This window comes from Talpa occidentalis, unplaced genomic scaffold (assembly GCF_014898055.3).
Source record: "Talpa occidentalis isolate TD23 unplaced genomic scaffold, MPIMG_talOcc4v2.1 talOcc4.11, whole genome shotgun sequence".
In the NCBI taxonomy this organism is placed as follows: Eukaryota; Metazoa; Chordata; class Mammalia; order Eulipotyphla; family Talpidae; genus Talpa; species Talpa occidentalis.
The window spans coordinates 79000630-79015793 of record NW_023601104.1 but is presented as its reverse complement, the minus strand read 5'-3'; the positions used below and the strand labels follow the sequence as shown (position 1 = coordinate 79015793).

At 38.6% G+C, this 15164-nt stretch overlaps 1 protein-coding gene across 1 annotated transcript in view; it reads right to left on the bottom strand.

The window, feature by feature from the left end:
• Window positions 1-1762: 1762 nt before the first annotated feature.
• DNAL1 (dynein axonemal light chain 1) overlaps window positions 1763-15164 on the bottom strand; it is a 32847-nt gene continuing 19445 nt past the window's right edge. The window contains exons 6-8 of the mRNA XM_037503688.2: window positions 9688-9814; window positions 7933-8073; window positions 1763-6548 (exon numbers count right to left, since the gene is read on the bottom strand). Of these exons, the coding sequence (XP_037359585.1) occupies window positions 6508-6548; window positions 7933-8073; window positions 9688-9814 (309 nt within the window). The 3' untranslated portion in view covers window positions 1763-6507. The remainder of the gene's footprint in view (window positions 6549-7932; window positions 8074-9687; window positions 9815-15164) is intronic.

The following is a 15164-nucleotide window of genomic DNA, read 5'->3' as shown; positions in this document are numbered from 1 at the left end:
CGATCCCCGGCGCTCCCGGACCACGGGAGGCGGGTCCCACATGGCGTGCAGACTTCTCCTGCCACCCGCTGCTCCCCTCAGCAGTGTGTACTTCGGTCCTTCTACCTGCTCTGCTCCCCGCTCTGGCTCTGGTGAATTCTCTCACCCTCCTGCACTTATGACTATACCCAGTGCTTGTATAAAAAAATAAATAAATCTTTAAAAAAATAAATAAAATAAAATTACAGCTAACCTGTGTAAACATCATCTACATGGGAACGATGTTCTAACAGATTTTCCTGTCATGTCACTTCCTCTCACTTCTCCCCACGGACATGCACTTCCTTCCACAAATGTTTCCATTCCTGCTTTCCCACTCACAGAGCTTCCCTCTATTCTCATAGGCATGGCGCAGGTGGCACATAGTCCCCTCACTGCTCACAATCCTGTCTTCAGTCCCACCTTCCCTTGACAATTTACCATAAACATACTCCACACTTCCCCCACCCACCCAAGTTTACACTCACCTTTGTCCCCATGCATAGGCACAAGGTCCCCTGGCCACCACATATCACCCAGTTCCCACGTGTCTGCACACACGCCCACTCCACACATACACATAGTATGTTCATAACAAAAACAAATAGGGGGGGCCTCCCCAGTAGCGCAGTGGTTGAGTGCTGGGTTGCGAAGCTGCCCGCAGCCCCTGCAGCGCCGGTTCGAGCCCCGGCTGCTCCCCGGCCACCGGAGGAGGGTCCCACATGGCGCGCAGACCTCTCCTGCCGCCCGCTGCCCCCCTCAGCAGTGTACTTCGGTCCCTCTGCCTGCTCTGCTCCCTGCTCTGGCTCTGGTGAATTCTCTCACCCTCCCGCGCTTCTGACTGTACCCAGTGCATGTATAAACAAAACCAAACAAACGAACAAATAAATAAATAAATAAAACATGCCTCTATTAAAAAAAAAAAAAAAAAAAAAAACAAATAGGGGGTCATCATATTTTTCACCCAGTATCTATGGTCATCTATGTGCAGAGGGATATAATTTATATAACTGCATTTTTGAAGATAGTATTTAGGAGGGTGGGCAGGGGTCATCACCCCAAATTTTATTATATGTAACAATCGTATATACTTATATATAATACAATGCACATATATGATATAGAACAATGTCAGGATTCTACAATGTCCAACCTTTGTTTTACAAAATGGAAACTAAAAATAATAGTGAGCTATCTATGATCTGAAATGAAAATCTTTCTGCCCTTTAAAGAAGGACAGCATATCCTCATATCTGAGAACTGTGGAAAAAAGAAAGTGTGACCAACATTACATTTGGCTGATAACACAGATTACATGCTGGGAAGATGTTACTGCTATTGCTGGATTCTTCTGTTTCTTGTGTATCAACAAGGTGGTAGCTGAGGTCAGGTTATCCCAGACTATGAATCAAGGGCCTATCCATCAACTTTTACCTTGTACACTTCTGGAAGTAAAGAGAGGTTAGGAATGGTAAAGAGCATAGTAATTTGTCTCTGGAAATACTCTTTCCAGGATTCTCAATATTTGAAATGGTGCCCAGAAAACTGGGCAAGACTTATAAATCTGAGTAGGTAATTATTGAACTACTAAAAACAAAAATTGAGTATAAGTTTTTTCTCTCATACATGGTACCTAAAAGCTAAATTTCTTCAGAAATTTAGTATCACTGGGAGTCATATAGTTGCTCTATATTAGCTAAAACTCATGATCATGTAACCAAAAAAAAAACCCAAAAATTTTTATAAAATAACACAATTTATTACTATTTTAAAACAAATCTCACAAAATAACATTCAGAAACTCAATATTTCTAAATAATTTAACACAGTAAGTTTAGTGATAAAGTCACACTACAAAATTCCTGCATATAAAAGATTATTACCAAAGTATTGATAGATGTTAAAACGTTCTCTGAAGAATGGAGTTGGTTCTAGAAGCTAAAGATTCTGGAATGCTGCTTGTGATCATGACTGATACCCTGGGAAAAGCATGTGTGTTTTCTACAGCTACCAACTCACCAGTCTTTTGATGGGATTACTCCTCTAGGCAATAGCACCTCACAGGCAGGTCCCCCGCTGAACTCCCCACCCTGGTAATATTAGTCACAACTTAATTTAGCCAACATCTAAATAGTTTAAAAGGTATGTGTGGCAAAGAAAAATCACAAAATTTCTATTCTGAGTAGAAGAATTATACTTGACACATCCTCTAGAGGGATGACTGTCAATGCAGCAGACGTGGAAGATGACCAAGTAGAGAACTAGGGAAATCCTGACTCTGACTCTATCAAAAGAAAACTGCTGCTCATGTGGGTTTAGAAGGAGCAAAGATGAAGTTTGATTCTCTAATAGCCACATATAAGCGAGGTATCTACCCATTTGCCCTTTGGGATTATTTTCCACCAACATCCAGTTCATAATTTTAAAGTGCAAATGTAGTGAAAAATAATTTACTCTCCCTTTCCTCTTGTTAAATTTGATAGATAATAATTTGGTTGGCTGGTTTCCCTAACCTGCCCAATATGGGAAATTAACTAGAGTCCAGTTATGACTTCTCTAAGTGTTAAGTGAAAATTTATCTTGGGTCAGAAAAAGGTAAGACTCAGTCTAGTTTTCTCTTTCAGTGTTTTTTCTTTTGTAGTCACTGGCTTATAAAAAGGCAGGAATAAAGATACAGACATGGGATTTCTAAAAGTTCCTTGATTTTTAAAACATAACCCTTAATATTTTTATTGCACCTATTTTATGGTTTTACAAAAAGAAGGAAACTCATGCTACAGTGAAGATAAAGGAGTATGGTTAGGTTAACTAGGTTGGAAGCACCAACTCTGCTACACTGAATCTTGTTTTATATTTAATTATTTACAGCCACATTAAGCAGTTTAAATAAATGTGTGCAAAAGGAACTGATTTCTGACTAAGGGTAACTTTCAGTTTAGCAATATACAATGGAAGATCTTTGTATATTGGACTGCAGTTAGACACTAATCGATGCCTGAATTTTCCCCATTTTTTTCTAAGTGAATGATTAAATCCAGCCTTTCAAGGACCTATACTTTTCCCATTGTTTTAAGAAACACTCAGAAGATTCTAGGTCACAGAAAATAACTTTCAACTCTACTTACAAATCACCAATTCTGAGAATAAGTCACTCCTTATTCTACTTTAGGTTACTGGTAAAAAGTATCAGAAGCAGCATCTATTTAAGTCAAAATTTCTCTTTCCACATATGAACCCCATCTAAGTGTCTTATACCACCTGCTTGCAGAATGGATTCAGTAACCATACCAAGTTATTGACCAGCTATTATGACCAGACATTTTTTTGGATCACATCCAAAATCAGTGTCTACACTAGATAATTTTCACACATGATTGCCAAACTTTATGTAATATTTTTCTATATTTGGTGACTGCTGTAGCCTGAAAAAGTCTGTGCATTCCTAGGATAATGAATGAAAACTTAAAAAATGATCCATTTTCAAATGTACACTCAGAATGTTAACTTTAGAGACAAAGCAAAATCTGTCATAAAAGTGGGTCTGCTGATAGAGGTAGGTTAATCAATCATGTCCTAAGATAAGCAAGAATGTTAAAAAATTAAAGTTGAGACCCTGCTGAAAAAGAAGATAAGTTCAACCTCCCGGCCCTGAGTTTCTAACATTATAAGAAAATTATTAAATTGAACATTACAAAAAAAAGGGTGGGGGGAACACCAGTGACCATTTCCTTCCATCTGTGATTTTAAACATAATGACTTCTCTCAAATAACTCAGATGACATTAGCTATTTTTACTACAGAGTAAAAATACATGGACCCTGGATAAAAGGAAGGTTAATATAAAGCACTGGTTCTTAAGTAGGGATGAATTTGTTCCCATTCTTTTACCCCATGGGGCAGATGGTAATGTCTGAAGATGTTTTTGGTCATCACGACTGGAGAGGGGATTTCACTGGCATCTAAGTAGAAGCCAAGGATGCTGCTAAACCTCCTATAATACACAGACCAGCCCTTCACAATAGTGAATTATCCAGCCCCAAATGTTAATAGTGCCAAGGTTGAGAAACTGGTTTAAAGGAATTAACTCCTATTAACAAAGAACACAAATACCTTCCAAGTCATAAGCTTGGAGTTAGGGAATGTAGGAAAGTTGAATTACTCCCGTAAAAAATTAAAATACTGAACTGATTCCAGAGCTCTACCATCATTATGACAATAAAAGAAATTTAAATAATCTACTAAGATGGCATTATGTTTTAAACTAGGGATACCGAGAATCCATTCCAAGTAGGTCAAATATGAAATCTAAGCATAAACCAAAGGCATTTAATATCAGCAGTAAATTTACAGCAGTAAAGGATGGATGATTTAAGGAATGATTTGAGAGAATATTCTGAAATTCTTTATACAGCCTATCTCCCACTTCCTAATGGCATGGATTCTGGCTTTAATTCCATGAAAAGGGTGCACTGGAGTTATTCCAATATTCATTGAGCAGAACTGAATATGAGTCTTGTGTGAAATGGACAGAGAAAATCACCTTACATTTCTCTGAGAAGTGATCAAGAAACAAAAAAAATTAGTTCTATGTTACGGAATTTAGAAAAACCAAACACAACACTGTAAGCCATTTTACAAATAAATTCAACATGAAGTCATCCATTCCCTATTATGTTCACTTCCAGGATAACTTTTAGAAAATACATCATACACAGCAATATGGCTTCAAGTCTGCCTACTAGAAGAAGTGCAAAGTATAAAGATTATCTTCTCTCTTAGTTTATGGGTCTTAAACATCAGCAAGGGAATCAAGGCTCATTGCCTATGGACCACAAAAGAAATATCTAAAAGCTCTGAAGTGTAAGTCTGTCAGAGTAAAGGTTTCTTCCTACCATACTGTAAGGAAATGCTAAAAGGAAGCTTAAAAAGTGATGGACTAGTTTTTCCCTTTGTTGTTTGTATTTAAAATTGATTGTCAAAGCAGTGGTCCCGTGTGATCAGAGCGACTCAGAGAAATCCTACTTAAATGATAGCTGAAAACTTCGGAAATCCAGGACTATTTATGCAACCACTTTTTAAAAATGACTCTCCCCACTTTGACAAGTAAAATGGAGAAAGACACAGGTAAATGGGGAGATAAGAACCAACAGTCTCTGGTTGAGGGACTTCAGGCACAACTTGGCAGGGAGCCTCAGACTTCTTTTCTGCAATCTATCAGCGATTTCGTCAGTCTGTTACTGGTTACCGATGACCATATCTTGCATTTTTCAAAAAGAATTGTTTTCTTCTATGACAAAACCTAAGCTCTGCATCTAACTATTGCTTTGCAATTCTGAGATTAAATTACCTACAATGCTTCACTTAGAAGACAATCCTCAAAAATATTGCCATTTGCCTGGGATCCCATAAAGAAACATCTCTTCTCTTTTTCCTTAACAATCACTTACAAAATCCATTGTAAAAGCTGCTTACTTAGAACTTCTCTAAAAATACTTTTTTGAAATAGTAAATTTTACTTATTGAAAGGTACCAAATGCAGTCCTTAAGTTCTATACCATTATAACAATCATTTCTCCCAACATGAGAGTCAACAGATTTAAGTTATTAGGGCAGGTTTGACGTGCATAAATGGTTAACATTTAGGATAGGAATTCAAATAAAACTACTTCTTATACTTCCTCATATGAAATATAAGGAACTATAAACCAAAATGTGTGTCGAAAATCAGGTCCATATGAACAAGGCCACAGTATTGGTTAAAGGATTGACCATGATAGTCATTTTAATCTCTGGATCAGGGAATAACTTACACAGAACTCAAGTGGCCATGCATGTGAACTCAACCTAAATTCCAGTTGACAATGCACATATTTTTGGAAAAACAAATAAGTAAATACAACATGGGCTATAAGGCCTCCACAATTTTAGTTTTTCTTTCACCATGTTTCTAACTGTTCTAGAGCTGCTGCTGTATTTTTAAGAGGAACTCTTCCCATCACCATACTGCCTCTGAACCAAAGGCATGACACGTTTGTGCTTCCAAGTCATAAAGAGATGAAACACCAAGAAGGATGGTCTACAGATATAAAAGTTAAATACATATATATATATGTTAATGCCTGACCTAAAAAAGTTAAACTGAAAAAAGAACCACATTTGTTTCTTTGTTGTTAACAAGTCCACAAAAGTTTCAGCAATGGGGCCATGTAGTACGTAACTAGGACTAGAGACAAAAACTGAAAATCTGTAATTTCTAAAAAGGACTAAAATATGCAAAGTTGGTGTTATCATTTTTGGTGAGGACCACTGAATAGGTTAAGAAAAAAAGATAGGAAAAAAAAAAAAAAGAAAAAAAGATAGGCATGAGAGATTTGTTTATCTTAAAAACCCTTTGCCCCACACAGAATTTTTAAAATAGACAATTTTATAAAACTTATCTATTGTTCGTATGACATTTAAATAAGTTAACACAAAGTGGAAAATGTGGCATTAGTTATCTTCCTCCTCCTCTTCCTTAATTACTGGAGTGCCTAAAATGAAAAATAAAATAATTTCTGATCATTTGCAACAGAGTTAAAATTCAAATGAAAATATTTTCCTGTTAACCTGAGATGCTCTGAGATGCCATAAAGTGTGCCACAATAAAAATAACATCATAAAATAATCTCTTCAATTTCAGATTACCCAAAAAGTTTCTAAGGAAAATTCTCAAAATGGATGACTATAAATACTTACAAATATTCAACTCCCCAAATACAGAATTACAAATAAAAATGCCTGCAGGTGAAAACTAAAGTAAAACCTACACATACTAAAAACCTTGCCCATGTTAAGCACAAAGAAATATTCTTCATTTTTCATAATGTTATCCCAGTATTCCTGGAAATATGAACTTTTATGTTAATTCTCTTAAACATGAAACATTGGTGGTAAGTTGGAAAAAAAAAAAAGAACCAAAGCACAGAAAATAAATCACATCTGTAGGCTCTCCCTGGGTGAAGGGCTACCTCTTCTGAGCTCTGGCATGTGAAATCTGCCTACAATCTTACCCTAATGACAACTACGAAAATAAGTATTTGGTACATAGGATGGTGATGATGATTATCATCATGTAACTAGAAATTATTTGTTTCTTCTAAATATTTTCCTTTCTCCTATTCAATCAGGTAGGCTGATCAGTTCTGTGCTTCATTGCTTCAGGGGCAGTGTAGAAAGCAGAAACCATCAGGTTTACCGCCTTTGTCTTTGAAGAGTCTAAGATCACTGAGAAGATAAGAGTTTTGAGAAAATGTAGAATGACTAGAGAAAGGGTTAGTGATTCTCCGCAGACTAGCAAAATACCTCCCTGGCAGCAGAAGAGAAGGAAGAACAGTAGGAATACTGGCCTGGCGTCCTGATTGCACCACTGGAGGAAGTAAGACCCAGAGAAGTCTGTGTCTATTATCACTTCCAGCTTTTAGATTACAAAAGAACAAGATTTGGTGAAATTAACTAATTAGTACTTAACACAAAAGCTTTTATGTGGCAGAACTGGAACTTACACCCAGTCAGTCCGGGCTGTTGCTGACACTGACCTCTACCTTAGCTATTGGGAAACTACAATCCAGTCCAATTCCAAAAAGGCTATTCATTATTATTTATATTTAATTACTCTACGAAATAATTACTTTTGGGACTTAAACTTTCCTGTAAGCTTTTGGTTTAGGGATGATCTTATCACAGTCTAATCATCCTAGGAGTTTCTCATCTTCCCTGGTATTTTACCTGGACCATTAAATTTACTGTGGGTAGCACTGGCCTTGGAGATTAAAGACAGTCCATCGTGTTTTTAGTTTTGTTCCTTTTCATGATTCTGTGTCATAAACTTCATTCCACCTCTAGACACCACTTCTAAGCTAGCTCCGAGTCACTCACCATCCAGTTTTTTCAGCTTGGGCACTCTCTTGCTTGCCTCTTCGATCCAGTTCCCCTCAGCAGCATGCTTCTCTTCCAAGGGGTTGCCCACAAACACCAGGTCTTCCAGGCATGGCAGTTCTGCCAGTTTCACAAATTCAGCTACAAGTACAAAAGAATATATTCCATGGCAAGTTTTAGTGTTAGGATTTTGGGGATTGAATTAGCCAATCAGTCCTCAGTTTGTGACTATTAGCCCTCATTTTGTGACTATTCGGGACAATTAGTTGTTTATGGTCTTGAAGGAAGCAAGGGAAATCATATCGAATGAAGTCATTCTCTGAAGATAGTATGGAAAGAGAGGGGAAAAGAAGACATACGTCTTTCTACCTTTATGCCAGTCTAAAGATAGGATAAGAAGAAGAAAAGAGATTCAGAATGAAAAATAAGAAGAAATCAATCTCCAGTACAAGTCTTTTCCATGCTGCACTCTATCAGCATATGCTAAGCTAAACTTTTGTTTCTACCCATCCCCTCATCTTTGAATTCTTTTATTTATTGATTTTTTTTATTTTTTTATTTTTTTAAAGTCTCATATTGATTTCTTTTTCTTTTTTTTTTAATTTATTTATACAAGCACTGGGTACAGTCAGAAGCGTGGGAGGGTGAGAGAATTCACCAGAGCCAGAGCGGGGAGCAGAGCAGGCAGAAGGACCGAAGTACACTGCTGAGGGGAGCAGCGGGCGGCAGGAGAGGTCTGCAGGCCATGTGGGACCCTCCTCCGGTGGCCGGGGAGCAGCTGGGGATCGAACCGGCGCCGCAGAGGCTGCGGGCAGCTTCGCAACCCAGCGCTCAACTGCTGCGCCACCGGGGAGGCCCTGAATTCTTTTTTTTAAATTGAGTAACACCGCACTATAACATTATATAAGTTTTAGGTGTGCATCGTTGAAAATCAACGTGTGTATATACTACATTACCACTACCTCTCTCATCTTTGGATTCTTAAAGCCTCTGTTCTACTCAGTTACTCTTCTATTGCAGAATTTATCACACAACTTTATATTTATTACCTTATGAACTAATCTCACCACTAAGATGTGAACGCCTTGAGGGCAGAGACCTTGTCCTATTTAACTACATATCTCAAGAAGCTCATTGTTCATGGCACATAATCTGCCTTTCATAAATGCTAAATGAATGAAACAATAAAAAGTAAAGCAATATTGATGTCAAGTAAGTTTTCTACCCAAGAATTCTTAAATTTAAACTGATTTTTTCAGTCTTTGGACAATAATTATTTTCATGAATAATAGGGTAAGGATCTATTTAATTATAATCATTTTAAGTAAATATTTAAATGTAAATTGCAAGCATTTAGCTGGAATATAAGAACTCCTATAACTATATCTCTTTGTGCTTAGAAAGAAATGTGCCCATTTCGGGCCTCCCTGATGGCACGAGTTAAGCACAGCACCAAGAAGAAATCCGCAGCCTCTACAGCACAGTTCTATCCAGCAGACCTCTCCTGTCTTGCCTGCTGCTCCCCTCAGCAGTGTGTTTCAGTCAGTCTGCCTGTTCTGTTCCCCACTCTGTCTCTGGTGAATCCTCTCAACTCCCTGCACCTCTGGCCTGTACCCCAAGTTCTTGTATACATAAATAAATCAATCTTTAAAAAAAAAAAAAGAAATGTGTCCATTTAGCATCTTGTTCCCTGCTGGGCTATTTTCTGTAAAGAGGAAGAGGTAGATGGTTAGCAAAGAGCCAAGCTCAGCTTACCCCAGTCTTTCACCAGGTTATTAGACATGTAGAGAATCTTCAATTTCTTCATTACATGGATCCCTTTCAACTTCTCAATAAAATTGTAGGATATCCACAGTTCTTCTAATGTGTCCCCTACTGCTTCCTGAAAAAGAAAGCAATTTAATGTACATGCTTATTTTTAAGATTTTCCTTCTGTGCCCTTCCTTATACATAAAGGCAATGGTCTTCAGAAAGAACTGAGACCCCCTGTCCACTGGCAGGACACCTAAAGGCTGTGTGGGAGTTTTTTCTCATTAAGAAAGTCAAATAGAACATTCTTGTCTCCTCTTCAAACTGATCTGAACTAAGAACAGCACTGAAATTATCAAAAGGAAAAAATACTAGAACTAATTTACCACTTTTATTGAATAGTATGTTTTTCAAATTTCTTCCCTATACATTGTATTATTTGATTCTTATAACATTTAAGACAGGCAATGCAGATATTTGATTTCTGTTATAGAGTTAAAGTTTTTTTTCTGGGCCTCCCTGGTGGTGCAAGGGGTTAAACACAGCACTATGAAGCTATCAGCAGCCTCTGCAGTTCAATCCCTGGCTGGCCAGGGAGATACCCACATGGTGCCGCAGACCTCTCCTGTCTTGCCCTCAGCAGTGTATTTCAGCAAATCTGCCTGTTCTGTTCCCCACTCTGTCTCTGGTGAATCCTCTCATCACCCCATACCTCTGACCTGTACCCCAGCTCTTGTATGCATAAATAAATCTTCTAAAAAAAGGGTTTTTTCTAAGATCACAATGATATTAAATTGTAGAGGTATTTTAAGACTCCCCCCAATATTTATTATGAAAACTTTCATTTATCAAAAAATAATTTCATAGTAAATATTCATATGCCTACTAACCAGATGATTCTACCATTAACATTTTACTAACCTTCTCCTGTCACCTATCTGTCCATCTATCCATCCAGTTATCTATTCTTTAGCCTGTCTTTTTTCATGTGTAAAATTCAGCTTTAAACTCTTTCCATTATAATAAAAATATTCTTAAGTGCTAGATATGATCAATGGTAACATACTTTTTCTTCTTTGATAGACGTAAGACAAAATCTAGTTTTTATTTCTTCTTTAAAAAATATAAACTTGAGGGTCTCCCTGGTGGCGCAAGGGTTAAAGTCAGAGCTAGCAATCCATCACCAGCCACTGCAGCATGAGTTCAATCACTGGCCAGGGAGCTAACCCAATTGGCACAGCAGACCTCTCCTGTCTCGCCCACTCTTCTCAGCAGTGTATTTCAGTGGATCCGCCTGTTCTGCTCCCTACTCTGTCTCTGGTGAATCCTCTCACCACCACCTCCCCTCCCCCGCATCTCTGGCCTGTACCCCCTCCGTTCTTGTATGCATAAATAAATAAATCTTAAAAAAAAAAAAAGAAAGAAAGAAACAGTGGAATTTCCATTTCCAACCAGTGGAAAAGGAGACTTTTCTGTAAATAACTAACCATTTGGAGAAAAAAATTAGATTTGGTACCTGCTTCTTGCAACATGTAAAAGTAAACTTCAGATGGACTAACGGTATAAAGTTTAAAATTTAATACTCAAAAAAAGAAGTGTTAGAAGAAAGAATATTTTAATAATTTAGAAGTAAAGAGTTTCTACATAAAATACAAAATACAGGCATGCTTCTGGGAGTTGTTTTGAGGTTGGCCATGCAGAGCGAGCATGTTGTACAAACAAACTTACTATTCAGATCAGAACAAGGACAAGGAGTTCCTGTACTGGCATGTCATACTGCCCAAGGACATAGCCAGGCTGGTCCCTAAAGCCCATTGGAATCTGAAGGGAGGAGATTTGGTGTTCAACAATCAGGGATGGGTCTACAATATGGTCTGTGAACCGAACCACACATTTTGCCACTGCCCAAGAAGTCAAAGAAATGAAGCCAGGGAGCCACTTTTCAGCGTCAATCTTTACACAACTGCTCTCACTTGCTAACATCTTTCTGATAACATTATTAAACTGCAATTTTTTTTGTTCAATACACTGTTTGACTGCTTTGCTTTGTTGAACAGAGCCAACTGCACCTCTGCCCAGAGAGATACATGCTCTTTGGGCTGCAACCTTGGTTAAGTGTAACCCCATAAGCCACGGTAAGCAGATTACTCTTGGCAAATGGAGGAAGCATCTGAGACCAAAGTCATGCTATTACAGGGATTGTGTAAACTTGCTATTTTGTCTATTTTCCTGCCTGGTGTAAGAATGCTGATTTATGTTTTAATGTACTGAAAAGTTTCTATTTTTTAAATTCCATTTGGAAAATATGAAAAAAGTAAAGAGATAAGTGACTAATAAAAACACACTCAAGGGCCTCCCCGGTGGCGCAGCGGTTGAGCGCTGGGTTGCAAAGCTGCCCGTGGCCTCTTCGGCGCCGGTTCGATCCCCGGCTCCTCCCCAGCCACCGGAGGAGGGTCCCACATGGTGCGCAGACCTCTCCTGCCGCCCGCTGCTCCCCCAAGCAGTGTACTTCGGTCCTTCTGCCTGTTCTGCTCTCTGCTCTGGCTCTGGTGAATTCTCTCACCCTCCCGCGCTTCTGACTGTACCCAGTGCTTGTATAAATAAATAAATAAATCTTTAAAAAAAAAACACACACTCAATAATTCAGAAAACTGCATTAAATTGCAATGTGGAATCTGCAACAGGATTGTCTAATTTGACTATCTTGGCCAGGTCCTCTGCTTCTTCTTCTCTCTTTCCTTTTGCTCTTATTCTCTCCTTCATCTTTTGTTGTTATTGTTTTCATTCGCCCATCAATAGATGCTTGAGTTGCTTCCACGTTTTGGCTACTGTGAATAATGCTGCTATAAAAATGGATACACAAACATTTTGTACTTTGGGGGAGAGAAATAATTTTCTAGATTTAAAGGGCAGTACAACAAAACAATAACAAAAAAAAATCAAAGAGTACAAACAAGTATAAAAATAAATGTTCCCTTCCCTGGAGCTAACAGCTGTCACAGAACATTTCTATGCATATATGTATGCCTATGACTTAACATAGGCAAATTATTCCATCTCAGCTCATAGAGGTGAGTCCATTTTTTTCCCCTTAATGTGTATTATTTATTTATCAAATCTACTACTGATAGACACTTAGATTTTTGCAATCTTTTATATGCTGCAATAAACGAACTTGATCCAACATCTTTGTTCATGTATGTGAGTATGAAAAATTCCTAGATATAGAATAGTTGGGACAAAGTAAATATAAGACTGACAAACTGCCTTTCTCAGCAACAGTGTTTAAGAATGCCTGGTCCAGGGCTTCCCCGGTGGCGCAGCGGTTGAGCGCTGGGCTGGGAAGCTCTGCAGTGCCGGTTCGTTCCCCGGTTGCCAGCCGAGGGTCCCACATGGCGCTCAGACCTCTCCTGCTGCCTGCTGCTCCCCTCAGCAGTGTACTTCATCACTCTGCCTGTTCTGCTCTCCTCTCTGGCTCTGGTGAATTCTCTCACCCTCCTGCGCTTCTGACTGTACCCAGTGCTTGTATAAATAAATAAATAAATCTTAAAAAAAAAAAAAAAGAAGTACTTTAAAAAAAAAGAATGCCTGGTCCATTGTACTTGGGCACTTTATATAACTACCCAAGCCTCATTTTCTTTGTGGCCAGACTCCTGAAGCATTCCTCTTTGCAGCAGTTCCTAAGGGATGCTGCCACCACGGGGGCTTCATTTTAGAAGAGCTCTGTGGTGCTGCTGGAAGCCACCAGCTCCTGCCTGTGGGGCTCAGCCCAAGGGTCCTGATTGCAGACAACCCAGATATTAAAAGGAGTATTTGCTTGAAAAGAAAAATATCTTACAATAAGGATATTTTAAATCCTAAAACGAGGTCATTATCTGTGAGTTTAAAAAAAAAAATGGCTGTAATACATAGTTAATAAATGTTAATTGCAACAACAATAATAGTAATAATGTTTTCAATAATGGGTGACTACTAGGAATATTGATGAATGTCTAAAATTCAGTAAGAAAACGATCAAAAAATTGGTAAAAAATGGTTAATTTCCAAAAGAGGAAACATAAATAACTAATAAATATACAAAAAGATATTCAGTCACAACCAATTAAAGAATAAAGATTAAAACAATATAATGCTTCATTTTTGCCTATTATATTAGAAAATATTAAAAATATGGATAATATTCAGGAATGAGGATGAGATAATTTCCATCCATGTACTTTTTTTTTTTTTAAAGATTTTATTTATTCATTTATACAAGCACTGGGTACAGTCAGAAGCGCGGGAGGGTGAGAGAATTCACCAGAGACAGAGTGGGGAACAGAAGCAGACTGACGAAAAACACTGCTGAGGGGAGCAGCGGGCGTCAGGAGAGGTCTGCGTGCCATGTGGGACCCTCGCCGGGGGCCAGGGATCAAACCGGTGCTGCAGAGGCTGCGGGCAGCTTCGCAGCCCAGCGCTCAACCGCTGCGCCACCAGGGGAGGCCCACCATCCATATACTATTGATGGAAATGGAAACTGGCATAAACATTGTGGGAGGAATTTAAGGTACCTATCAAAAATTTAAACACATTGGGGCCTCCCTCATGGTAGGAAGGGTTAAGTCTCAGCACTATGAAGCTATCTGTAGCCACTGCAACATGGATTTAATCCCCAGCCAGGGAGCTAACCCACATGCACAGCAGACCTCTCCTGTCTTGCCAGCTGCTCCCCTTAGCAGTGTATTTCAGTAGATCCATTTGTTCTGCTCCCCACTCCGTCTCTAGTGAACCTCTCATGCCCCCCACACCTCTGGCCTGCACCCCAGCTCTTGTATACGTAAATAAATCTTTTTTAAAAATGTAGAGACTCCCTGGTGGTGCAAGGGGTTAAGCACCGCACTATGAAGCAATCCACAGTCTCTGCAGCACGAGTTGCATCCCCTGGCTGGCCAGGGAGCTACCCACATGGTGCAGCAGACCTCTCCTGTCTCGCTCACTGGCTGCTCCCTCAACAGTGTATTTCAGTCAGTCTGCCTGTTCTGTCTTTGGTGAATCCACTCACCCCCTACCTCTAGCCTGTATGCATAAATAAATAAATCTTTAAAAATAATTTTAAACACATAAAAAGATCCTCACAGCATTTTTGCTTTTTAGAGTCCAGCCTATGTAAACACTATGTGTGTGTGTGTGTGTGTGTGTGTGTGTATCATGCTGCAGTGAACATCTATGTGTATATACTGCAGCATTATTTGTAACAGCAAAATAGAGTCATCTTCCTAAAAAAAAAAATCCATCGGTAATCTAAATGTTCAGCAGTATAGGAATAAATACTTGTTATATAGTGCTATGGAGAACTATATAGCTATTAAAAAATAATGCATTAAATCTGCATGTTTTGACATAGACAGTTCTGATATTATCACTGAATAAAAAGGCAGAAAAAATATTGCCTGTATATTATCAGTACAAACATATAAAACAAACCTACACACAATCTATGCAAA